This window comes from Ochotona curzoniae, unplaced genomic scaffold, assembly GCF_017591425.1.
Source record: "Ochotona curzoniae isolate NIBS_2020 unplaced genomic scaffold, NIBS_Ocur_1.0 scaffold_2453, whole genome shotgun sequence".
In the NCBI taxonomy this organism is placed as follows: Eukaryota; Metazoa; Chordata; class Mammalia; order Lagomorpha; family Ochotonidae; genus Ochotona; species Ochotona curzoniae.
The window spans coordinates 26,863,436-26,891,032 of NW_024467094.1; the positions used below are offsets into that span (position 1 = coordinate 26,863,436).

At 47.0% G+C, this 27,597-nt stretch overlaps 1 protein-coding gene across 1 annotated transcript; it reads right to left on the bottom strand.

Annotated features, from left to right (window-relative positions):
* Positions 1-569: 569 nt before the first annotated feature.
* UTP18 (UTP18 small subunit processome component) lies at positions 570-26,155 on the bottom strand. The gene is made up of 14 exons (XM_041000827.1): positions 25,785-26,155; positions 24,747-24,859; positions 22,653-22,751; positions 19,772-19,839; positions 16,947-17,032; positions 14,769-14,894; positions 14,507-14,681; positions 13,447-13,547; positions 12,894-12,984; positions 11,684-11,807; positions 9,219-9,393; positions 2,870-3,009; positions 1,445-1,483; positions 570-719 (listed from the first exon to the last, which is right to left on the bottom strand). Exons 1-13 carry the CDS (start codon positions 26,124-26,126, stop codon positions 1,459-1,461), a joined length of 1,665 nt encoding a protein of 554 aa, XP_040856761.1. The 5' UTR covers positions 26,127-26,155; the 3' UTR covers positions 570-719; positions 1,445-1,458.
* Between the last annotated feature and the right edge of the window lie 1,442 nt (positions 26,156-27,597).

Consider the following 27,597-nt stretch of genomic DNA (forward strand, 5'->3'; position numbering starts at 1 on the left):
AAACTGCTTCCAAGGAGGTGGGCTGAAAGCTGTAAGACCTACTGGGGCCTTATCATAACCCAACTTTGCGATCCCTTTAATACTTTTTAAATGCTTTCTGTAGTATGCATCTTTCATCTTTTCCTAAGAAACACATGGACTTGCCTACAGCAAGCCTACGTTATGAATTAAGAGCCTCAGTTAAATGGAACATTAAGGGAGCAGCTAATCACTGGCAGGACAAGAGTCCCAGGGTTCCCCATGTCCCTTCCCAAGTAACAATGACAACAGAGTAGCAGCATTTTCATTTCCATGATCACCACTTGGAAGATGAGGACTCACCCCGTGGGAGCCAGGAGACCCACAGCTCCTCACAGCTGAGGTCCTGCGCATGCGGAGACCCCCGCTGAAAGAAGGTCACCCTCAGGGCTGACTGTGAAGGCAAACAGCCTCCGCTTGCACCAGAACTGCTGGCCACAGGCAGGCGCTGCATCGCTCATGTTTAGTCCTCAAAGAAATGCATCCATGTTCTCTGGGTGAGTGCACAGCCGGCCCACGTGTGGAGGAGGAGGAATCAGACACTGATTTTCAAACAAAAGCTGCCAGGTGTTTATTAAAACAGTACAGTTAACTGAAGCAAAGCTGACTCTGGTATAATCATTAGCCCTCAATTAGCACGCCTTCAGGAAGGCCTCTGAAAAGATGTGACAGGACTGGCTTCTCCTGGGGCTCATCTGGATCTAAGGAAAAGAACAGAAGAGATTACACATTTGACTGACAGCTCCCGGTCCCCAACAGAGAGCAGCCTTGAGAAACGACAGACATGACCGGCATCTTCCTAGGTAATGCTTTGCTCAAAACCCCTTAAGTACTACAACTCCATTCCCTGATTAAATCCAGCTGCACTCCCAGAATCACTCCTCAACATTCACGGGTCTCTGAGAAGACCAAACAATGAGTCTTCACGAACAGAACAACTGCAAAGTTCAGCCTTGAAGTCGCCACATGAGGTCAGAGGTGAAGCCATGAGAAGGGACGCAGGCTCTGTATCTGAACTAGTGGGCAGCAGAGCTCAGAGGTGGCCACTAATGAGCTAGGGGAAACAGGGAAAGCTGCATGCTCTCTTCTGAGAAGCACTCCAGGTCGGAAGACTTAAATCCATGCAAGCTACACTACAGCTGTGTCTGAGGGCGCCTCTCTATTAAGTCTATTCGGCTCTGTGGATAAAACTCAGTAACGACCATATTTCCAAAAATCAGCGATGCCACGTGAGAGATCTGACCTCGGCAAACAAAGCTGGACTGCTGCCCTCTGGGTGGGCAATCACAGGGCAGGCCCAGGGCCAGCCTCCTGGCCCCTCCCAGCCCACGGCCCTGACGCTGCAGCAACCTAGGGACAGCTCTGAAAGCGGACAGCAATGGTATGTCCTTCAAGCCTGTACCGTTCATAAAAACGATTTTCTTACTTCAAATACTCTCTTCAGAAATCTGAATAGTGATGTAACCTGAAAAAGCGAAAGACACATAATTTAAGCAAAATAAACTCATAATTACTGACAGTATTGTCGATCAGCTCACAGAGCAGCCACTGGGAAGATTTGGGGACTCGTGAGCAGGAACCAATCACAATTCTCATTCAGTTAGATCCCGCCTCCTTGACCTGACATTCTGAAGAATCTCAATGCCTCACACTTGCAAAAAAAATTAAGCTTGTTCCTGGGCCCACTGCGGTAGCTTAATGGTTAAATTCTTACCTGGAAACCGCCAGGATCCCATACCAGCACCACTACATGTCCCAGCTGCTCTGCTTCCCATCCAGCTCCCTGCTTGTGGCCTGGGAAAGCAGTCGAGGACGGCCCAAAGCCTTGGGACCCTGCTCCTGCATGGGAGACCAGGCAGAGGAAGCTCCTGGCTCCTGGCTTTGCATCGGCTCAATTTTAGTCATTGTGGCCACTCGGGGAATGAACCAGCACAAGCAAGATCGTTCTGTCTCTCCTCTCTGTAAATCTGTCTTTACAATAGAAAGTAAATAAATCTTCAAAAACAAAAATTAAGCTTGCTCCAAAGCCTTAAATTGGGACCTGTAAAACACTGAACCAGCCACAGCCAACAGACATACTGTCAGATTCAACCCACTTTTAGCGCAGCTGGGACAGTCTCCCTCTGCTGAGCTCTAACGGCCCTGGACACTTACTCTGAGAAGTTACAAACAAAGCAGCGGGCACGGTGGCAGGTTAAGACACCACGTGGGATGCCACCCCAAAGGTGGAGTGAGTGCCTGGTTCAAGTCTCCACTACTCCACTCACTCCCAATCCAGCCTCATCCCACTCAGACCCTGACGGGCGGCAGAAGACACCTGCAGCAGCCAAATTCCTGCCCCGTGCCGGAGCCCTGCCGTCAGCCAGACCCAGCTGCTGCCAGCTGCGGGCATGTGGGGGAGGGAACTCCCTCCTCTCTGCCTTGCAAATAAATAAAAGCAAACATTTTTGAAGCTTTGGAAAGGAATTTTAAAATCTAATTAGAATCTATACCTTTTCATAAAATCTGAAATGAAACAGCCACTTGGAGACTGATCTGAAATGACTAATGGAAGTGACCCAGAATGGAGCCATTTTCCTTTCAAAGTACAATTTGAAATCCCATTACTGTGTAATGGGAACTATCTTTTCAAAACCAATTTACACTCTTCCTTTTCTGCATCTCCAATTTCAGTATAAATCTTAAAAAAGAAAAAAAAAATAAGGAAGATGAGAGTCAAGGTGAACACTCTAGCACACTCCACAATTAAGCATGCTGTATAATTTGAACCCAATTGCAGGAACAAACTCCATGCCTTCCCAGCTTCGAAGGAAAAGCACAGGAGCCTCTGACTTGAACATAAACACGTTACCTGTACATCAGGGCCTTGCCCTTCTCATTCCCCAAGGCAAAGTATCCACTTCTGGGGGAAAAATCCATGGTGTGAATGTGAGAAATATTCTTCTTAGTGACTGGGAAGTTAGAAAACACTGTACAGGAAGGCAGATGAACCTGCAGGAGATAAGAAAGACTTTATGTTACAACTAAGAAACCATTTTTCTTAAGTTTTAATCTGCATTCTTTCTGTTGGAACAAGCTCATTTACTGTGGCACACGTCTAAGCACAGCTCTCTCATGGAACAAAGGGCACTGACACCCAAGTCTCAGCTGGGTGCCTGGCCAGTGCTGAGGGCCCACGTCCCACACAGGAACCTCCAGCTCTGGCTCCTGGTCCTGCTTCCTGTCGACGCAGACTCTGGGAAGCAGCAGGTGATGGCTCAGGCACTTCAGTCTCTGCCACCCGCATGCGGGCACCGGCCTGAGCCTGGTTCCGGCCCTGCTCCAGTCCCAGCCGTTTCAGGCATTTGGACAGTGAAGCAGCCGATGAAAGGTTTCTCACCTTTGCCTCTCAAATAATTTCAGAGTGTCCTCATGTGATCAACTTAATGTTTAAGTGAAAGGGGTGAGAGGCAGCATTCTTACACTATCTAATACAGTGCCTGCAAAGCTCAGATGTCTACTGCAAAGCGGAAATCAATAAACTGAACTCAAAAGTCAAGGTCACCCACTAATGCTCCAAGTTAATGCCACAGTGAAGAACACTAGCACCTGGGACAGGGACGAGCACAGTGGCACATCAGCCTAATCCTCCACTCTGCGTCTCCAGCACCCCACATGGGTGTCGGTTTGTGTCCCGGCTGCTCCACTTCCAGTTTACCTTTCTGCTTATGTCCCGGGAAGACAGCAGAGGATGCCCAAAGCCTTGGAACTCTGCAACCGCAGGGGAGACAAGGAAGAAGCTCCTTGCTTCAAATCAGCTATGGTCACTGCAACCATTTGAGGAATGAACCAGTACATAACAGACCTTCTCTATTCTTCTCTCTGTAAAATTTGCCTTTCAGATAAAAACAAATCTTAAAAAACAAAAACCTGGGGCCAGCTTTGTGGCATGGCATGCTAAGCCACTGCCTGCAACATGAGCATGCCACATGAGTACCAGTTAGAACCCAGATGCTGCATTTCTGACCAGCTCCCCACTAATGTGCCTAGGAAAGCAATGCAATATGGCCAAAGTCCATGGGCACAGCACCCACAAGGGAGACCTCGTGGCATCAGTGGGGCACATCTCCAGCCACTGCAGTTATTTGGGGAGAGAACCAGCGGGATGGAAGTCCTTTCCTCCTGTGTCCTGTCTCTCCTTCTTTCCAATTCTGCCTTTCAAATTAAAAAATCCTAAAATCTGATCACAGAGAACAGAATATTTAAACATTAATGAAGTCTGGTTTTATGCAAATGAAAAGTCCTGTCTTCCAATTCATGTGCAAAGTCCCATCAAGTATCCCACCATGACAAAATTTCCCCTTTACATTTTTATTTTTTGTATTTTTGCTAAATGTTTTGCCTTTTGCAATCTCTCCTTGAAGTGAAGTGAATGACAAAGACCCAATCTACCAAGTGGAACTGTGTTCTGTTTAAACAGAGCCAGGGCTCCCCTGAAGTCAGGCCTCGGCGGGCGGGGACACAGTCCCTTCCTCCAGGGTGTACTCCTGGGGCAAACGGGCTCAAGTCCAAGGCAGGCAAGACAAGTCCTCTTTCCAAGAGTGGATGAATGAAACCTAGGTAAAAAAGTAGTTCCCTCAAGCAGACAAATGCTCTCCAACTCTCCATGAATTTCAGCACTTTCACATTCAAATACGTGATCAGCTATCACCCAGCCAGTCACGTAAGGCAGTCTGTCATCACCCACATTTTGGATGGCTTCATGCCACCTAAGCAAAGATGATTTTCAGACAATATTGGGTAAAAACCATCAATACACACACCTGTGTATTAAACAGGCTTCAGTCAGCTACTGACGCAGCCAACTCCCTCTGACACTAATTACTACTGACCACTTTGTCACAAAAAGGAAGCTTAGGACGATTCCTCAGGCTAGACAGAGCTACTGTCAACTTTGCCAGGGGCAGGATTGGCCTGCACTGCATGCCCGCCTGCTAAGGGGAAGCAGTGGCAACCTACTACCCCAAACAAGCTGGCAGTGCCCCAATCTGATCTTAACTTCTGAAGTTCTTAAACACAGGCACCCCAAGGCATTAAGTGTGTGCTCTTATTTAAGTATGCAACACAAACTCCTACTTTGCGGGGAGGAGTCATAATATGTATATTGCAGGATGTTTTTACATCAAGTTTGGGAATGCAAAAAGCACCTGATTTTGGTAAGTGCTTGTCTTAACTGTTTTGCTTGGGTTATTCTAAGTTTGCTCCACCCATCAGCACCACCACCAGGCAAGTGACAACTAGGAACAAGGATCCACAAGATCAGAGAATAGAACATTAGGGACAAATATTTGCTCCAGGGCAGTGAACAGTGCTGGGCCACAGCAGCCCACTGCTCCCTTCCACCTGTCACCGACACTCCCACAGAATGCCCCCACCACTTTCTTCTCAGCATTCCTGGCAAGACGGGCACCCGGGGAGCTGGTTTGCTGACTCTTTCAAATGAAAACATGTAAGAACCAATTTACCTGTTGAGTCATTTCTTACAAGTAATTTATATTAAATCACTTTTTATTCACAACCAAAAAAGGGAATAATATATTGGTTCTTAATCTAGTCCCACGGAATTGCCTGCTATAAATAAGGGCAAAAATTGGAGGGAAAAAAAGCATGGCAACTTTTTAAAAATCTATTTTTGCCAAAAGGTAATGGTGTATTTTTACAGCTTAGGAACAGACAGGGCACACTGGCAATCTTTGATGCAAACGACACCTCTTGGATGTAATACCATGATGCAACAAGAAACCTCTGCAGTCAGACACAGCAGGCCCACATCCACACCAGGGTCCCCATCAACCACCCACATTTATTATTAAATTTTATCTCCTTTGCTGACTGTGCACCTACCTGCACAATTCCCCAGTAAAATCTCTCACTGCATCTGCATTTGGTGCCTCTTCCTTCACACAAATGATCTCATGGGGTTACGACTTTTGCGTTCTGACCTCTCTTTCTCTGTCTTACAAGGTTAACTACTAGTTAACAGTAAATCCCATAAAGCCACAACTTCATTAATTCCTTCCCTTTATATCCAAAACCATTTCTATCATGACATTAAGTGTCCACATATTAAAAATCAACAAGTAAAAGCTATTCCTCCACGGATTTAACAGATAGAGTCCCACCACTTTCTCCTACATCCAAGAATGCAGACATATTAACAATCTGTCTTCAGAGTCCCCTACTGCTGTAATGACTTAGATTTACAGTCACTGCTTTGAGCTGGGAAAACAGAAACGGTTGGAATCATTATAAGCACTTGCACTTAATGGCACCAACACTGCTTCACCGAGGCCCTCTGAAGCGGCCATGCCTGGCTTCCTTCCATTACATATGATGGCTGACTACCACTTAAAAAACACGATTTGGCTGCTTCCAATAAATTCCTTGTGTGATGCTGCCACAATAAAAATACATAAATGCTGTCATGATCACTGAAGCAAACTAGGCAGAACCATTATGCATCATGCAGAATAGATTATGTCAACAGGACACAGATCCCATGGTTTTCAAAAACAACTTACTACTATTAAAATGCTGAAAGGTTAATATGTACTACTATGCCACTGCCTAGAGGAGGAGGGCTTTTAAAGATAACCTGAATGAGAACCTTCTCATGTATCGAATGTTCCATTCAACAGAGTGGAGTAAAATGCAATGCCCTATCCTTCAATTTTTTCTGTCAGAACAGTTTATCAGGAAATCTTATGCAAATAACAGCAACACCGTTCTTTGCAATATGGCAGAAGCCTCACTTCCCCCTGCCCTAATGACCACAGAAATTTTGTACAGATTCTAGGGGTCCGAGAAGTTTCCAGCAAAGCTACTGTGATGCCAGAAAGAATACAAAACCTAGAAGCAAATTCTGTCCTTTACTATTGACAGTGGGCATATGAATCCTCTAGTGGACTGCTATTTGAGTCAAAAACCCTATGAATGACTATTTGTAAACAACACACTACTATAAGAGACTGATGAACTAACTGAGCCAGATCAAAGTAACTGTCTGTAAAAGCATTTAGTCTGGTCCCAACCTCATACAACAGCACAAGGTAATATTGCTACTTGAAGTTCTATGTCGTCAGTATACCCAATATCTAGAGCTGGTTCTGTCTGAAGAGCAGGAAACAAACTTAAGACCAGCTGTGAGGCTGGGCAAGACAGTTAACGCACGCTCAAAGCTCTATTCCTAGACACTCTGTCCAAGGGTAGCCTGTGGACATGATACAGGCGACTCACTGTCCCAAACCACAGACAGAAACAATGCAGCTGATACTAAGCCTGGCTTTACATCCGGAAGCTGAAAACTGGCAAATGCTAGCTGGATGGTACTCACTTGAACCCCCAACAAAAATTTGGCCACTGCAATCCTAACAAGCCTCCCAGGTAGGGCAGCTGGGGAAGCTAAGCAAGTCCCATCTGACTCTCCCAGGAAAGGCCTCTCAGCAGCCAGCCGGCAGTCCTCTGGACTCCAGACTCCATCTTTTCCCTTGGCTGGTTTTGCTTTGCTGCCTTTCACTGTATCTTTGCCATGACAGTCACCAAATGCTGAGTCCTTCTAGCAAATCACCAGAGCTGGGGATGGTCCCAAGTACTGTCAGCTACCTGACTGGCAGGATGTTCACAATAATTTCAAGTTCTGTTTTATTTCAAAATCTAAGAAGAACTGGGGTAGGCAGGAACCTTGCGGTAAGATGCTAGTTAACAGCCAGGTCCCACGTAAGAGCCATCATGTCCACTCCCCAGCCAGGCCCTGCCTCCAGCTTCCCACTCCCACAGACCCTGAGAGGTGGCACTGACGGTTCCTGTCATCACTCACACCACCCACATGAGAGGCAGAGGAGCCAAGTTCTGGCTCCTTGCTCCAACAAATCTAGCTCCAGTCTAGCTCCAGAGACCACAGCCTCTGGGGAGTGAGCCAGCAGATGGAATCGATCAACCTGTCTAGTCTTATTCTCTAATAAATAAAAAAAAAATGAAACTCATAAAAAAAAATCTAAGAACTGCTTATACTTCATTTATACACGTTTTCAAAGGCAGAGGGACAAAAAAATACGTAGAAAAATGATGTATTTGCCTGATATTTATTCCTTAACACTTCAAAAAGTTTGCAGAGGGGTTAGCATTGCACCATAATGAGCAAAGCTGCTGCCCACAGTGCCAACACCCCATATGGGCACTGGTTTAGGAACAGTAGCCTCATTTCCAACTGGGCTTCCTGGTAAGGGTCTGGAGAGGCAGCAGCAGATGACGCCAGTGCTTGGGCCCTTCACCCACTCGGCAGACTCGGAAGAAGAACCTGGCCCTTCTGTCTGGCCTGGCCCTTCTGTCTGGCCTGGTCCCAGCTGCTGCAGCTATCCGCAGACTGAGCCAGCAGATGGATGACCTCTGTTTCTCTATCACTCTTGCTTTCAAATAAGTATAGTTCTTTTTTAAAAGTAAAGTCTGTGGAACACAGAATTTAAAGAGTTTACCTGCATGCAAAAAAAACACTGAAATCCAGGCATAATTATTTTAAAATATGCATCTTTCAGCAAATTTTTTTGGAGATTCTATATATGCACACACTTCAAATTTTTTGGCACCAAAATAAACTTACCTTTAATTCCACTTTCCACATACAGCTAAGAAAGGACAGGATGGCTCTCCCCAAGAAACTGACCTAATACATATTTGGTGACCACTGTACATAACCTTAAAAACCATACCCAAAAACCTGCATTGCTAGGGCCAGTGCCACAGCTCAGTAGGCTAAACCTCCGCATTCAACACCGGTATCCTATCTGGACACAGGTTCTAGTCTTGCCTGTTCCACTTCTGAACCAGCTAGCTCCCTGCTGTGGCCTGGGAAGGCAGTTGAGGATGGCTTAAGCTCTCAGGTCTTTGCACCAACATGGGAGACCCAGAAGCAGCTACTAGCTCCTGGCTTAAAACTGGCTCAGCTCTGGCCATTGTAACCATTTGGGAAGCAAATCAAAGGATGGACGATCTCTCTGTCTCTCCTTTCCTCTATAAATCTGCCGTTCAAATAAAAATGAATCTTAAAAAAAAAAAAACCTACAATCCTAGTAGTAATTCTATCCCTAAATATGCCCTCTTTTTTATGCACTCACTTCACATTTTAAGATTACCAAAAATGAAAGGAAGGAGTAAAGAAATATTACCAATCTGACTCCATCTTTCATTTTATCTGAAGCAATTGCCAAGATTTCTGTAGTAGGGTTGAAGGCCACAGAAGTAACACCTGTAACCAAGTTCATTATAGCTTTGATTGGCTTTGGGTTTGTTTCTTGGAGACAAGAATCTTGGTTGTAAATGTTAACCACTCCACAATTGGAACTGTAAAGAGAAAGAGAAGAATTTAAAATCATGTAAAAGGATTTTGCAATACAAGAAAAAACAGAATTAGCCCCACAAACTGGTATTTGAAGGATTCATATGGCACAGGCGGTCCAGTGGCTATAGAGTCCACCCCACAGCAGAAGACACACACATCCCAGGGCCAGCATCGTGGTGTGATGCGTTAAGTCACCACTGGGATCCCACACTGCAGTGGCGGGCCCAGACCAGGACACTGGCTGGCTGGGTGTCTACACTGGCTGGCTGGGTGTCTGGTGCAGCCTGCTTCCTATCCCCAGCACGGTGTTATAAGAGCATCAATTGCTATTTTCCAGGACATGCATTAGCAGGAAGCCAACTGGGAAGCAGACTGGCATGGACTTGAACCGGCCACTTGTGACATGGGACATAGTCTTCCCAAGCAGCAACGTTAAACTGAACCACATACCCACCCTCCACCACCACCACATGAATTCATGGCCACGTAAACTCATCTCTTGCAACATTGCTCTTCCCCCTCCCTTGTTCAATGGCAACTTCAACCACCAGCTGCCCATGCCTAGAGCCTGAAAATGACCATTTCTCCCACCTCGAAGCACCTGTCATTTTTTGCCCACACCCTCTAGCCCCATGCTGTCTGCCAGCGGATGGGAGCTCTTTCTCCTCTCTATCACTCAAATAAATAAATACGCTACAAGGAAAAGATTTTGACTGCTTTCACAATAAAGAAATGTTAATGTCTGAGTACATGTTTATTCAGCTTTAAACATTATACAAAGCATACATACATGGACTCACAACATGGAACCCCATAAATTTGTATAACTGTTAAATTTTCTATAAATCCTTGAGGACTTCTTCCTACTCAATATAGTTTCAAAACTGTAACACATCTTAAAGACTGCTAAAGCTGTGCCCTGCCTGCTGTTGTAGCCCAATCCTTAGCTTTCATCCCACCTCCACTCCACTCTAAACACAAATTCTCCCAATTTCTCACCCTTTCCACTAATGCAATGCCTTTGTCCAAATCCTACCTGGCCTTCAAATAACCCAACTCAAGTACCAGTGCTTGCCAAAAACACTTTTCTACATGTTCAATCAGAAATACCATTATCTCTGATCTTTAAAAAATACTGTATCTCAACTACAGTCTTGATGAGGGTTTGCCTTTATAAACAGATGTTTGTATTCATCCATCTCCGTCAAGATCATGAATTATGAGAAGGTTGTAGTGTTGCTGCCCTGTCCATCTCCCCGTGTAACTGCCAGGAACCCAACTACATGAGACATGATCACTGCCCAAGGTCTGCACTAGCAGGAAGCTGGCATCAGGAGTCAGGGTGGGCACTGAGTCCAGCCCTCCAAACACAACCAGCACCTTGAGCTAGGCCAACTACTCATCACTGAGGCTATTTATGTAGAAGATCATATAAATGGTACAAAATGATTCACAATCAATGCAAGCTAAACCGTATTTTTTTAAGATTTCTTAAATCATACAACTCTTAGTAATGGTACTACTCACACATTTAAAAACACAAAAAATATACAATGCTACAACAGGTGGGGAACACCAGGCCTACAGGCTATAACAGGCCCACAGGATCCTACGGCCCGGCCCTGCCAAGGCAATCACAGGTGGGACTCAAAATTCAATCCATTTGTAGCAGACTAATTTTCAAGTTGATTTTCTATGGCTATCAATATCCAAAGGCCTCTGGCATCAAAAAAATAAAAAAAAAAAACAAACTTCCCCGCCCCAGCAAAACAGCACTACTACGTTTAAGAGCTGAGGCTTGGGAACCAGACAATCTGGGCTATAACTCTGGATCTAACACAAGCTTAACCCACAGGGCCTCAGCTGCCTAACAGTCGACCATGCAGCGAGAAATAAGAATTTCTTATGCAACACATAACACATCAAGCACTACTTGTCACATGGTAAGTAAGATACATTTTCATTCTAACTATTCAAAGCACAGTTCAAAACCATATGGAAACCATGGTAACAAAAAATCATATTCTGTATTTTTCAGATGTTAATGAAGACTGAAGTCAACAATCTCTAACCACCTGATACAACCTGGATTACAAAAGATAAAAATGGCTATTTCCATGGGTTTGACCTATAGTCCTCACAGGGGTGTCCAGTTTATACACACCTCCAGCAACTCCAGCAAAGATGGGCGCCCAGGGTGCTGACAAATCCATGTACCATGCAGGACATTCAAATCTTAACACTCTCATTGATGCAATGCGAGGAAGGTGACAAAAATTCCTCTTTACTCACCCACAAGCCACATACTGTCCATTCCTGGATGCGGCAATGCTTAATCCATACAAGCTGCCCTCATCCACAAATCTGTTAAGGCACCGTCTAGAGTTTACATCCCAAACATACACTTCTCCATCACCTGAGTGAACCAGCCAAAAAAAAAAGTCTGGTTAGTTTCACTTTCAGTCCTACGTAAGAGAACAAGGAACTATAAAGACATATGATAACCTCCTGTTTCTAGAAAACCACACTAAAACTATTTCTTTTGGGGCCAACACTATGGAGTAGGGGATAAAACCATTGCCATATGGACACTGATGTTGAGTCCCACCTGCTCCTCTTCCAGTCCATCTCCCTGCTAATGCGCCTGGGAAAGCAGCAGATGATGAATCAGCTTCTTGGGTACCTGAACTCACATGAGACACCAGGATGAAACTGCTAGTTCCTGATGTGGCCATTTGGGGAGTGAACTGGCGGATGGGAGCTCTCCCACTGCCTCTCTTTCCGTGACTCTGCCTTTCAAATAAATAAATAAATAAATCTTTGGAAAAATGTTTAAAAGTTAAAATAATATGACACCCATCACAAACTCAATTTTGTGAAACTGATTTGAAGACAAAACAAATACTAATACTCGAGGCTTCTGTTCTTTCTCTTTTCAGAGTTTTTTTAAACCTCTAAAAACATGCTGAATTACCAAAGGCTCTGAGCTGAAGTAGATAAAAAGCTCTGCAGACTGCGGAACACGGCTGCTGGCTGAGCCTTCCTAACACTCCCCGGGACCCAGCAGGGCAGAAGCGAGGCTCACGGCTAGAACTGTCCCCAGAGGAGGGTGCCCTTGGGGCAGGTCACCAGTAACCAGCCACAGAAGAAATGAGTCCACTCATGAAGAAAAGTATTCACACCCTCCAAGTCAAAATGATGGTGCTGCTGAGATACCAGGGGTGATAAGTTTGAGCAACTTAAAAAAAAAAGATAAAATGAAGTATGTATTAACTATGCATATGCATGCCCACTCTTGTTTATCAAAACATGCGAACACTGCACTTTTAACAATTACTCCTTTACCATGACTAACTCAGAATGAAAACAGCAATACAAATTAACCCTAAAAATAAAGTTGGCCTATTAACTACAAAGGAGATAGGAAATCAAACACGGATTCTGGCTAAACTTGAAATGGAAACACACCTGATGTTTGTATCATGTTAATAATATAACTTACCTGAAGAGGTAAATATTTTTTTACTATCTGAAGAGAATGTCGATGCTGCGACTCTTCCATTAATTTTCATGCTACCAATCAGTTCTTTGGTCTAAAAGAATAAGTACTGTTTATCAAACTGTTAAGTGTATGGAGGTTCACACTGTATAAAATTTTTTAAAAATCCAGTTCTCTATCTTCTAACACCTACTTGACGCTGTTCTTCTCAATACTCAAGTTCTCTCTGGGGGGTGGGCATTTAACCTAACGATTCCACTGCTGGCGCAGACGCTCACGTTAGCTCCCGGGTTCAGTCCCAAGCCAGGCTCCTCACGACCACCCCCAGCTAACATGCATCCCAGAGGCAGCAGTGGTGGCCTAAGTGGCCGAGTCCCTGGAATCCCCATGGGACACCTGGGCTGAGCTGCCATTCCCGGCTTTGGCCTTGGCCCAGCCACAGCTACGGAAGGTAGCTGGGGGATTCCCCTGCAAGTGGAAACACTCTGTCTCCGTCTCCGGTTCAATACCTCCCCCACAGTGCTATCTTAGCCAACAAGCGACAGTATGGCCTCACCTTCATTGAGAGCAAATGCAGATACCCAGCAATGCCATTTATGAGCAGGAAGGAGCCGTCCGGAGAGACTTCAAAGCTCCTAACTATCCTTTCTTTCAAACCTAAAGAGATGGATCAATTAAAAAGGCTTCATACGGTTTTCAGTAAAGTTCTCTTAAACTGACAACTTCTTACCTCTTAAAATACTTGTCTGAAACAATCTGACCTCACGAACCACTGACTGTAAAACACAAGGTCATTACAGACCTTCAACTAACTTCTCTGTCTTGGTTACCATTTACCTCTTTAATTTCAAGTCAGAGATTCGGCTCTCCCAACAGTAAATTTATCAACTAACTTTTCAAATGTAAGCAGAAAATATATCTGATTAACTAAAAGGAAAAATTCTATTTCTTTGTCACAAAGTTCAGCACCCAAAATGAAAATGCACTGCCACCAAAACAGCCACAAAAGCTAACAGTGGGGCCCGGCAGGATAGCATAGTGGTTAAAGTCCTTGCCTTGAACGCACCAGGATCCCATATGGTCACCAGTCTGAGTCCCGCTGCTCCACTTCCCATCCAGTTCCCTGCCTGTGGCCTGGGAAAGCAGTTGAGGACGGCCCAAAGCCTTGGGACGCTGCACCCGTGTGGGAGACCCAGAAAAGCTCCTGGCTCCTGGCTTCAGATTGGCTCAGCTCCAGCCGTTTAGGTCACTTGGGGAGTGAATCATTGGATGGAAGATCATCCTCTCTGTCTCTCCTCCTCTGTATATCTGGCTTTCCAATAAAAATAAATAAATCTTAAAAAAAAAAAAGCTAACAATGTATATAAATTAGCTGCTGACCACTTAAGCAGCCCATGATGAAGAAGATTCTAACCTTTAACCTCATAAGTCCAAAAAGTAAAATTTCATGTTACCGTTTTGGAGAAAAATTGATCAGCTGGGACCGGTGCTGAGGCATAACAGGTAAAGCCACTGCCTGCCATGTCAGCATCCCATACGGATGTGAGTTCATGTCTCAGCACAGTTAAACAAATTCAGCCTGGGAGAACAGCTTATGCACACAACAGAAACCTTACCTCTCACTTGATGCACAGGAATTAACTTTCCAGCTAACATATCATAGACATAAATAACCTTGCTGTGGGTGCTTGTGGCTAAAACCTCTTCTCCTTTAGCATTAAAACAAGCCTTAAATATTGGAAACTTTTCCAAATAAATGCTCTGGATTTTAGGATTTGTTTTTCCATCAACCTGTAAATACAGAACATTTCCTTGGGTTACTTCCATGGATCTTGTGTGCTGCAGGGAAACACGTTTCACGGGCTTTGCAATGCCTACCTGAAACAGTGACACGGCGTTGTCTAACCCAGCAACCATCACCACCTGTGCACACGGATGGAACTGCACAGATGAGATTTGAGCAACAGTAGGCCGTTCAGCATTAGCATGCTGGCAGTTCTTTATCTACGGAGAAATGAAGCCAAAATTCTTAGTAATTCAAACAGGTTAACATCAGTTTATTCGCAGCATAAAGAAAAGGCATTACAGTTTACAATAGAGAAGAAAGTAAACTGGAGCAGTAACCAAAAGACTATCTCGGCCTTGTCTAGCCAGTTACTTCACAACTCAAGAATCCATTCCTTAGCATGCTTCAAAAGAAGGGTGCAGCATGACTAAGCTGCTTTCTAAGGAGAAATCTAAATTTAACACACGTTCTTGCAGCTAGTATACAGTCATTTCCCTGGATACACCCCATTGGGGCTAGGGGCCTTTCACTCTGTCCCCCAATAAATTATAATGGTTCCCATGTGCCATCTAAATACACCCGTCACTGTAGAACAGGAAAAATACCTCCGTATAGAGTGACCCATTAATTGACAACTATTAACTGAAGCACTGTGCCAGAAGGGCACTTGGTTACGCAGCGAGCCAGCTAGACCCTGCAGCAGTAACTAGTGTAGCACACTTCCGGTCATCCCTTTCCACAGCGCCACTGGAGCAACAAGAAAAGAACAAGCTGTGTGAAGAACAGAGGCACAGAGGAGCGAGACAAAGTTCAGAGGCACAAAAGGACTCAGCATGTTCAAGAAACAGAAAAAGATCAGCCGACAGGAAGGGCCAAGAGGAGGCTGAAGAAGTGGACAGTCCCACTGGGAAGGGTAGTATGGACTATGGTAACTAACCCACAGGCTTTCAGAACGCAGCAACAACAACAACAAAATCACATGAGCTGATTTTTAAAGATCTGCTTATTTCTTCAAAAGGTAAACTGACAGAGAAAGAGAGCTTCCATCCAATTGGCCACAGCGTACCTAGATCAAGCCAGGAGCCAGAAACTGCATTCTTGGTCTCCTACACGGGTGACCTGGGCCAAGTTGTTTAAGTTATCCTTAGCCACATTCCCAGGGAGCTAGATCAAAAGGGGAATAGCCAAAGCTTGATTTGGGGTGCCTGAGATGCAAACAGTAGCCCAAGCCACTGCACCACAAGGCTGGCCTGCTAATTTTTGTTTGTTTCTTTTTAATTTGAGAGAAAGAGGGTAGGGAAGAGGGGACAAGGCAGGGAAAGAGAAGTAAGAGACACAGAAAGTGCTCCTCCATCGGCTCAAATTCCCATACCAGCTGGACTAAAGCCAAGAGCCAGGAACTCAACCCAGGTGCCTTTCTAAGTGGCAGGAAGCCAGGCTCTTGAGCCATCACACTGCCACCCAGGGTGCACTTCAGTAGGAGGCTAGAGTTAAGAGCCCAAGTAGAAATAAAACCCAAGCATTCCACTTCAGGACACAGACCCCTCAACCAGCACCTTAACTGCTGGGGAAGTACCCTTCTCCATGTTTTATTAAAAAGCTCCCTCAGGGGCCTGGTGTGGTAGCCTAGCAGCTAAGTCCTCACCTTGCACATGCTGGGATCCCATATGGGTGCCGGTTCATGTCCTGGCCATTCCACTTCCCTTCCAGCTCCCTACTTGTGGCCTGGGAAAGTAGCAGAGGACGGTCCAAAATCTTGGGACCCCGTACCCACTTGGGAGTCCTGGAAGAAGTTCCTGACCCCTGACTTCAGATCAGCTTAGCTCCGGATATTGCGGCCATTTGGGGAGTAACCAGTGGATGGAAGATATTTCTTTTCATCTCTCCTTCTCTTTTAAATCTGACATTCCAATAAAAATTAAATTGAAAAAAAAAAAAAAACCCTCCCTCAGGCTACTATGTAAAGAATGGTTTGGGAAGAAATCAAGTGGAAATGGAGCGGTCACTCAGAAAGCCACCGCAGTGTGCCAAGTGAGGTGACAGCAAGAACGGACTAGGCTGCTGCTAGAACGAATGAAGAGCAACACAAAGGAAGAAATCAAACAGAACCAGAATTACAGGGGACGAAATGCAATACCTTAAGCCTTTTCACAAAAGGAAATACATCTACCATGCGTATTGACAAGACAGACAAGAGAGCTTCACACACGAATAACTGAGAAGCAGGCTGGTGGTTGAGTAAACGCTGGGCAGACTTCACCGACTCTCACCTTCAAGATTCCCCTTGGAAGAGAAGCCGAGGTGGAGAGGAAATTTCCAGTCCTTTGCAACAAATCATCTTCATCTTCACTTTCATCTAAGTTAAACAAACCCACAATACTGGTCTTTAGAATCAGGGAGGTGGCCCTTTGTCGCTCCCAAACTTCTGTTATTTTCAACATCAACTCCAGCCTCCCAACCTCAATCATTTTCTTAAAATTACAAGTGGTCAAGGCAAAACAGCAAACCATTATGAAGAAGAGAAGTGTGACAGAGACTTTAGCATAGAATGTTAAGTCCAAGGTGGATTCCGGAATTAAAGTAACACATAAGCAAGATGAAGAAAGAGCAAAAATTAAATCCACTCCTACACAGAAAACAGCACTTGTAAAAATGGTAAATGCATTATAGAGTGGACAGATGCAGCTTTATAAACTCACATGAAGGTGGACTTCGCGCTCAGAAAGATCAGTGTCAGTACACTGCGCACAGCTTCCAGAACTAATGGGGCGGCTTTTCCCGGGCAGATGACTCGTGATCCCAAGAGACAGCTGAGAAGCACAGCAAGCTTCCCAAAACACTGAGCAAGCAAAAACTACACTGAAAACTCCTAAGCTTCTTGAGGGATTCTGGTAAAAACCCCAACCTTTGAGGGAATTGAGGTTACAAAAGCCTGCACCCAGGACCAAAAAGGCAATCAACTGCAGGAAAAATTTCCAAGAGCTGCCCCGCAGCTTTGAGTCCTCTCAAGTGCTCAGTGCAGCAAGAGGCTCTGGGATGGCCAGCAGCCCTGCACAGCTACTTTCCCTGAAACAAACATACAAAACTAGCATCCTGGATCCAACCAATCCATATGGGATCTTGCTACGCTCAAGGGGAGACCTATATTACATTTCCTGGCTTCCAAATACAGTTCCGGCTTTCCCAGTTCATGCCTGATTTGGGGTACTAAACCAGCAGATGGAAGCTCTCAGTAAAAAAAGAAGAAGAAAGAAAACAAACAAACTTACGGCCCAGCGTGGTGGCCTAGTGGCTAAAGTCCTTGCCTTGAACCTGCCAGGATTCCAAATGGGCACTGGCTCTAATCCTGGTGGCCCCACTTTCCATCCAGCTCCCTGCTTGTGGCCTGGGAAAGCAGTAGAGGACGGCCCAAAGCCTTGGGATCCTGCACCCATGTGGGAAACTCGGAAGAAGCCCCTGGCTCCTGGCTTCAGATTGGCTCAGCTCTGGCCTTTGTGGCCACTTGGGGAGTGAATCATCAGACAGAAGATCTTCTCTGTCTCTCCTCCTCTCTGTATATCTGACTTTCCAATAAAAATTAATAAATCTGGGTCCCGCGTTGTGGCCTAGCAGCTAAAGTCTTCACCTTGAATGTACCAGGATCCCATATGGGCTCCGGTTCTAATCCCAGCAGCTCCACTTCCCATCCAGCTCCCTGTTTGTGGCCTGGGAAAGCAGCTGAGGATGTCCTAAAGCCTTGGGACCCTGCACCCACGTGGGAAACCTGGAGGAAGTTCATGGCTCCTAGTGCAGCACCGGCCGTTGCGCTCACTTGGGGAGTGAATCATCGGATGAAAGATCTTCCTCTCTGTCTCTCCTCCTCTATATATATCTGACTTTGTAATAAAAATAAATAAATCTGAAAAAAAGATCTTTTATAATAAACTTATAAGTTCAAAAGGGAAGACTAGAGAACTATCAATATTTAAAAAAAAAATTTACTTATTATCATTTGATATATTTAAGGCAAAGATATTGCTGCAGAAAAGAATCTCACAGTTGTAGAGACCAGCCTCACTGTCATAATTTCATCAGTCTTCAAAAGCATCTCTCTGGAACAAGGGATGGGCTCCTGTACTTCAACAGCATGCGGTGAAGGGACAGGGTGTGGACAGGACATGGGGGCAGCTGCAGGTGGTCGTCCACTGAAAGCCCATCAGATTCCCCAGCGACCAAGGAAAGCTCCGCCCTCTGTGAGCACAGACCCGAGTTCCCGCAGGCCTTCAAAGGCTGAGTCCAAGTGTGAAATGCAGAACTCCAATCAGATCATCTCATCCAATCCTGGTTAAGCCCTCCCACTCCAAAGCACCACAAAGCAGCACGTCCTTATCAGCATACAAGCCAACCTAGAACCTGGAGCTCAAGACAGCCTTTGGTGAAACGCGTAACCACCTACGCTGGACCTGCCGTGTCCCGCTGCTGAGGAGATGCTAAAGCCACTACCCATGTCGTCACTGGGACTCGGAATCAACACACAGTACCACTTGTTCTCCCTTCCTCATATGCCATTATGCAGCAGGGTTTAGCTGAGAAACACAAAATTCATCACCTGTTTGCCTCGCAGTAGACGGCTTGCCAGAGGTTGAGTATCTCTGATCTGATCTGTCTGAAATCCCAAGTGCCCAAGAGTCTGCCTTCTTGTCGCGTTTTTTAGTAACTGTACGCACATGCGATGGTGTGGGCATGGAGTCCAATTCTGAACATCCAATTCATTTACGTCCCACGCATAGCTCACACACAGTCTGAAGCTTTACCCTGTATCCTTCATTTTGATGGTATGCAACTCACTACGTTTACCATCATACCAACGTTCCAGAACTGCAGATTTTAGAGAACTTGGGATCTCAGGTTTTTGAACCAGGGATGCTCAATCTGTTTTAAATCTTACATTATTTATAGAGGGCTTCCTACAGTGAAATTACACACTCCAAAGCAGGACATTAAAAAAAAAAAAGACATCTTCAAAATTCTCAGCTGTAACAAACCTAAGAAAGCTCAAATGATAGAAATGGGGGGAGAAGGCTTTTCCTTACTGACATGAGTTATCAGTGCTCACCATCTGAAGATGTTTTCCGCTTATTATTTTCTGCCCAGGCAGGTACGCCCCCCATGGCATGCTGGAATCTAGGGAAAAACAGAAAAAATTTCTAAATCCAAAGGAATACTGGCAAAATTCTGGAGAGTAGGGGAATGCTTCTTTTCAAAAGAATGTCCATCAGGAAAATGCAGAATGAAAGAATTTCCATCAAGAAATTTAGAATGGGGCCTGGCATGGTAGCCTAGTGGCTAGAGTCCTCACCTAGCACGTGCTGGTTCTATTCCTGGCTGTCCCACTTCCCACCCAGCTCCCTGCCTGTGGCCTGGCAAAGCAGTTGAGGACAGCCCAAAGCCTTGGGATCCTGCACCCATGTGGGAGACCCAGAAAAAGCTCCTGGCTCCTGGCTTCATATCGGCTCAGGTCTGGCTGTTGCACCCATTTGGGGAGTTAATCAGCGGATGGAAGATCTTCCTCTCTTGTCTCCTCTCCTGTATATCTGCCTTTCCAATAAAAACAAATAATTCTTAAAAAAAAATGGGAAAATGTGCTTTAAAAAAAAAGAATTTAAAATGAGAAATGGCATAATATGCAACAAAATCCATACAAGTTCCAAAGGTTTAAAGCTGTTCACACAGGGCCCAGTGCAACAGCTCAATTGGCTGACCCGCCCCCTGGAAGCGCTGGGATCCCATAGGGCGCTGTCCCTGACCTGATGCCCCAGTGCCCACCCAGCTCCCTGCTAATGCATCTGCACAAGCAGCAACATGCGGCCCAAGTGCTCCCCACCCTGCCAGACTCGATGGAGTGCCAGACTCCCAGCTTCAGCCTGGCCTCTGACTATTGCAGGCATCTACAGTGAGCCAAGGGTGGGAGATAGCTTTCTCTGTCTTTAAATAAGTGAATCTTTTTTTAAAAAAACAAAAATGGAGACAGACCATGACACCAGGAACTCTGTGGACTTGCATTCCACAGTGACAGCTTCGACAGCCTGTGTAGTTCATCCTGACCATCTGTACTAACCACCCGTCAGACAAGCCACAATCCTACTCCCAGAAATACATCCCGGTCCTCTCATGGAGACGCTCACAGGGTGCTCTGGCTCAGCAAATTTAATAAGACCATCTTTATACATCAATAATTTCCAAGACCTTCTTTTTATCAGGGGGTTCAAGAACAACAAATTTTTCTAAAACATTTGTAACAACTACTGTTTAAAAAAAAAAAGGCAGTAATAATCAACAATGCTTTGTGTGAAATTAGAGTGCCCTGGGACAAGACAGGCCCTCACTGCCCCAGGACTTCACAGAGATTCCCCAGTCCTCACCGGCCTCCAGGGCAGGGTGGCGCACCCCAGAGGCACCTGCAGTGAGCAGGCAGAAAGGGGCACACTCTGCAGCACTGAGGGCCTTCTCACCATGTGCAAGTCCACACCATCCCAACACTCCTTTTGCAAAAACACTTAATCTGATTCTAATCAAGCTCTTGCATCTATTTTCACAGAAAATAAGAGCTCACACAAGAACAAGATGAACAACAGGAAATAATCTGAGAGGAAGAAACGGGCGTGACTGAAGGCTACAAGGGTTTTCCTTTAGGGAGGTGAAAGTGTTTCGGAAGGAGAATTAAGAAGCAGCTGCACAACACTGACGACATACTAAATGCCAGTAAATTGTGTCATTTGACATAGTTAACTTTGTGAATTTCAGCTACAGAAAGAAAAAATGAGACATTTTCAGGATGCAAGGTATTCCACAACATAATATTATCTAAACAGCACAAAAAAAATTAACGTCACAGGAAAAAAACTAAAATAAATAAACAGTTTTAAGTGACATCACAGCCAGGGCCGACACTGTGGCATAGCGGGTAAAGCCGCAACCTGCAACACCAACATTCCATGCGGCTGCTCCACCTGGTTCAGCTCCCCACTCATGTACCTTGTGAAGCAGCACAAGATGGCCTGAGTGCCTGAGCCCTAAACACTTGTGGGAGACCAGAAGGAATCCCTGAGCCCTGGCTTTGGTCTGTCCAAATTCCAGCCATGACACCACTAGGGCAGTGAACTAGCCAACGGAAAGCCCCTCTCTGTCTCTTCCTCTCAGCGTAACTCAAAGTTCTAAAGAAGCAAATAAATCTTTAAAACAAACAAACAAAAAACACATAAAATCCAAACGTAGTATACGCATCTTGTGACAATTGGAGAAATTAAACTAGACAGGTCATTAACTACTACTTTATTGTGATAACGGCACTGCACACAGGAAAGAAAACCCCTTAATGTCAGGCCAGGGAAGGAACCATGAAATTATCTGGTCTGCCCCTGCCCAGGCAACCACAGGCGGGGCCTGAAATCCAGCACACCTACAGCAAGATCACTTTTACACTGGTGCTTCTGTATGTCTCACAAATGAGGTTATTAACAGCCAAAAGGCCCTCGGTAGAAAAAGGGTTCCACCGCTCGCGCCTGTCAGGCAGCACGCTGCGACGAAAGCAGGGCTAGTGCTCCACATCAAACACACTTCATTCTCTGCTGGGAAAAGACTCACCCCGAACATGAACAGCACATGCAGCCAAATGTTCAAATCCCACTGGACATCAGATGGCAGGAGTTCACATATGTGCAAATTTACAGATGAGAAAATCATGAGAACGAACAAGCGAGTGATACTACCACTGATTATGTCTGACTGATAGAATTTTAAGTGGTTTTTTTCCAAATTTTCTTTGTGTTTGCTTTTCTCCCTACCCTTCAAAATCCCCAACTCGCTCTATTGCCCCCAACAGCAAGGACGACCAAACGGAAATCTGACTACCCAAAAAGCTGCCAGAGCCAAAAACAGAATCAACCAAAACCACTGATTACAAACCCTTAGTCCATTACAAGAAAAGGGACACTCACTCCTCTTTAAGTCTCTTTTGAAGTTTCTCTTTTGAAAGTTTACTTTCACTTGCATTTTTCATCATATCTTTCCGAAATCGATTATTCACCATGTCAACCCTACAAAAAAAAAAAACAACATTGTAAGCGACTTATAAAGTCAACACAAATAGCTGTTGTGCTTAGTATTTTGAGAATATATTGATTGAAAAAATGTGAAAAAATAATACAGGTCCAGATGTGTAACACAAAAGACCCTTCACATGCTTCGTCATTCCTCCTGCAACAGAAAGGCACCTCCGTCGTCCTCTAGTCCGTCCTTTGCAGGGTTTCTACGCTAAAAATTCATCAACTAGACAAAGTTTACACCATCTTCCAAAATAAACCACAAATAAACTGAAAAGTTACAAATGTATTAAAAGCAAACTTAAAAATATACTGAAGGAAAAACACAGGCGAGTGCTGTCTCTGAAAAACAACATACTGTTAGAAGCAAAGGAAAACACTGATGCAAAAAGATTCACAGGTTCAAACAGAAACTGAGGCGGCGGGGGCCTGGTGCAGCAGCGTGGGCCCCTCGGTGAGTCTGGGGTTCAAGTTCCTGCTCCACTGCCAAGTCCAGCTTCCTGCCGGCTGCACCCTGCGGAGCAACAGTGAAGGTTCCTCCTGAGTTCGTCACTGGGTCCCACGCCCCTCAGGGACACCTAGAGCTTGTTCTGTACATCCGGCTTGTCAGCATCTGGGCAAAGCACCAGCAAATGGAAGATCTCTGTATGTCTTCCTCTGCCCTTCTGCCTTTTGAAAAGATAAATATTTTAAAATCTTAACTTCTGTGTTGAAGGAAAATTTCCAATGGCTCTGACAATAAAAGGTCTGAAATCCTCAGTAGGAATTAGCAGACTAAGATCACAAAGGAAACATCTCTGATAGACCAGCAAACAAAGATGTCATAGAGGAAAAAAATGCCAATAGCTAGTAACAAGATGTTTTCTCAGCTCACAGTAAGTTGAGATATTTCACACCACCACTGACAAAGTTTAAAAAAGAAATAACTACTTACAAGAATGGACTGAAATGAACAAATTGCTTTAATGAGATGAAAAACCAGTGTGCAGTCTTAACTGTATTTATCAAGAGCGTCTGGGCTCTTGGGTCAATTCTACTTAAAAAAAAAAAAATCCTTTTTGGGACTGGCACGATGGCTCAATTGGCTAATCCCCTACCTGCGAGCGCCAGCATCCCATAAGGGCACTGCTTTGTGTCTCCTCTGCTCTACTTCCCATCCAGCTCCCTGCTTTCAGTCTGGGAAAGCAGCAGCAGATGGCCCAAGTTCTGGGGGCCCTGCACTCATGCGGCAGACACAGAAGAGGCTCGCGGGGTCAGACTGGCACAGCTCAGCTCTAGCCATTGTGGCGATTTGGGCAATGAATCAACAGATGAAAGATCTCTGTTTAAAAACAAATAATTTTTAAAAAACCTCTTAAGAAACTACAAAAACCTTAACAACATGTTTATTCACAAAGATATATTTCAAAGTTAAATATAACATTCATTCACTTATGAGTGAGAATAAGAAAATGTATCAGCAGCTATGTGAAATGTGGTTAATTCATGCAAGGAACCACAACACAGCGGACAGAAAAGCCCTTACAATGGGACTTTGCAGAGGGAAAAAGAAAATCAAAACATAAGTGGGCAGTGGATTCTCACTTATGAACTTATATTCCATATGTGCCAGTTGGATTGTTCAGTCCCCGGCATTGTGTAACAAATTTTACAAGTACTATTTCATTTAATCCGCAGAGCTTTCTGATATAGGTGCACTTTATAAATCAAAAAGACAGACTCCAACCATGCCCATGGGCAGTGGGTAACTGGCAAAACTCAGGTCTGAGTACAAACATGGTTCTCCTGGCCAGTCCACACAGCACAGGGGACACGGGCAGTCAGGTAGGCCAGCACAGGACTCCCCCGGGGGACAGTGACCCTCGACTGCATTTTCAACGTTTCTCAACTCTTCACATAATTGTGTATTCACAGGGATTAATTTTAAAATCTGCACTAAAACTTTTAAAGTGCCCAGAGGCGTTCTAGAAGAAAAGTCAAGCAACTCACATTTCTTCATCTTCATCTTCTTCGTCCACCCACACTGGCTTCTTCTGAGTTGGAAAACTACCTTTTGCTTCATTTTCCACTTCCGAGTCACCGGAGTCTTCACAGACAGGAGCCTACGGAGAGAAGACAAGACAGCTTGGAGCCCTGAGCGTTCCACCCCACGGTGGCGGATACCCGGCCCTTTCAGTTAGACGGCTGGTGGGATGCTGCCACCATGAATGCTGGAGACAGAAGCAGAAAACGAGACCAGAGAGCAGCAGCACGGGCAGCACAGGCTGCAACGGTCAAGGACACCACGCCCACTTGCTGACAGCTACCGACCCAGTAGGAGAACAGGCTGACATCGGAGGGCAGGCATGGCATGTGGCCAGCAGGGCACACACCGCAGGCTCAGACGCTAACAAGGTTAAATGTCCCAATTTGTCTCACATCCTTAGTTGGATATTTCTTCATTTTCCACTATTATTGGTCTCCTCCCTCCTTAAGGAACAATCCCACACTATCAAAATGCAATCTTACAATACATGATATCGGCTCTAAAGCGAGCTTGAACCTTCCCAAAACCCCAGCGACAGAAACGGCCAGGTGATTTCTACCGGCACTGCCGCCGGTTTAAGGTCCTTCCAGGGCAAGGTCGGGGGTAGGGGAACAGTTCGCCTGGCCTGGGTCCTTCGGTCCCGCTGAGTGGGTGCCGGGTGTGCGAGCCCCGGGGATGGGAGGTCCAGCGGGGCGGAGTCCAATCTGGAAGCCGTGTCTCACCCACTCTCCCCTAGCCAGCGCCAGTCATCAGGTGAGCCATTACCCCTGTGCCAGCTGAAGAGGCCAAGATGCACAGAACCCTGCTCCAAAGCCGGCGTGCATCACGCCCACTCGCCGGAGGGAAGATGCCCACCGAGGGACTCGTCCGATCCGGCGAGCCGAGCCGGACCCCGACCCGCCGCCCGGGACTCCCGCCCGGCCCGCCGCCGCAGGTCTCCCGGGCTCCGCCCCCGGGCCCTCGCCGCCCACCGCGCGCCCCGCCCGAGCGGCCTCCCTCACCGGCGGGCCCCGCAGGCGCCGCAGCAGCGCGTCCTCGTCGTCCTCGACGTCGCCGAAGATGAACTCCTCCAGACAGCGCTCCACGTCCGGCTTGTCCTCCTCCAGCGTCAGGCGGTTGCGCTGCCGGAGCAGTCTCTCGTCCTCCTCCGCCGCCACGGCCATCGCAGCGGCCACCGCGCTGGGCCGCGCCGGAGCCTTCGGCTGGGATGAAGGGGCGGCCTTTAAGGGCGGCCCGCCCGTCCTGGGCCCGGCTGTCCCCGCTGCCTTCGTGCGCGTCCTACGGTCCGGCTTCGTTCCGGTTTTCCGGCCCGGTTTCATCGGGCGCCTACGTTCCGGCGGCATCGCGGAGTTTGGAGAAGAAACGCAGGCGCTCACGTGGAAACCCCTGCGCATGCGCCCAGGCACCTCTCCGTCAGCGGCCGCCGCAGCCCCGAGGGTCACAAGGAGCCTGCGCAGACTCTCACCACGTGACCAATACTCACCACCACCACCCCCTCACTACGTCACGCCGTTCTCTCCATCTGTCCCGCCCCTTGTGGGCGTTCCTTCGGGAGACTTCATCTTCCGGGTGTAGGGGGAAGCGGCGTGACTGGAGTGGAAACATTTTCCAACACAACTTCGCAGCTGGAATATATGGAAAGAGGCGTAAGGGAAGTGGAGCGTAAATTGGGATGACCGAGTGGAAATTCTCCTCTCCCTCCGGACTTCATAGCCACCCGACTGGACACCAGCCTCAGTTACCTTTGCCACCCTCGGTCTTGGTACGGTCCGTAGCGTACGGAGCCTGCCGAGGGTCCCACGCTGGAAGAGCGAGAGGAGGGTATGTGGGGAAGTGGGCCAATCGGGGCGCGGGTCACGGCGCAGGCGCGCTGGGAGGGAGGGCTATGCTAATGTTGTTGATATCCTGGGGCCACCCGAGTTAAAGGGGGGGAAATCCGGGGGCTGCCGCAGCCGCCGCGGGTTTGGGCCCAACCGGGGACCCCTGTCGTCGCCGCCATCCCGGGGAGAGGCCCTTGCCCCCCACCTCGGGGCGGGGGCGCCGCGGGCTCGGGGAAGCACGGACAGCCCCTACCCATGAGGCCCTGATGGAAAACACAAAGGATCGGGTGAGAGCCGAGCGCGGCGGCCGCTTTGTGTGGCAGCTTGGGGTGGGGGGAGGCCCGCCCGCAGCTCCGGGACCCCCGCTCCCAGGCCCGCTCCTCCATCCCACGCCCCCGCCACCCGCGGAGCCCCCTCCCCCTCCCGGCCGTTAACCGACGCCGGGGCTCCCCTCCCCCCCACACGCCCTCCGCCGGGGGCTGGCCGAGCTTCCCTCCGCCACGAGAAAGAAAATAGTGAAAAAGTTTATATCTCTCCGCGTCCCTCCCCTCTCCCACCTCGGCTCCGGCCGCGACTGGGTCTGAAGGGGAGAGGGAATAAATAACAATAATAATAATAATAGTAACAGCAAGCCAGTGCGGGTGGGAGGGTCGGGAGCGCCCTTCCCGGGTGGCTTGGGGGCTTGGCCGGGGGAGGCGCCGCGAGGCGTCGCGCACGTGGAGGTGGCGAGGTTGCCAGGGGGCGGGGTGGGCACGTGTGGGAAGGCGCGGTGGGAGTGGTGTCGGGGCTGCGCCCGGGCGGGTGGGCTTTTCTCTCGGGTCAAGTCCGTCTGGGGACGTTTTCAGAGCCGGAGGAGACGTTAGAGGTCACGCCGAGCCGCCGTCGCCCCGCAGCCTCCCTGACAGGCGGTAGGTAGTCCTCCCCGGGTCGGGCGTGTGTGCCAGGAAAGCCCCTGTCCTTGTCGGATCGCCCCGTGTCATTCAGGGCCTGGTGA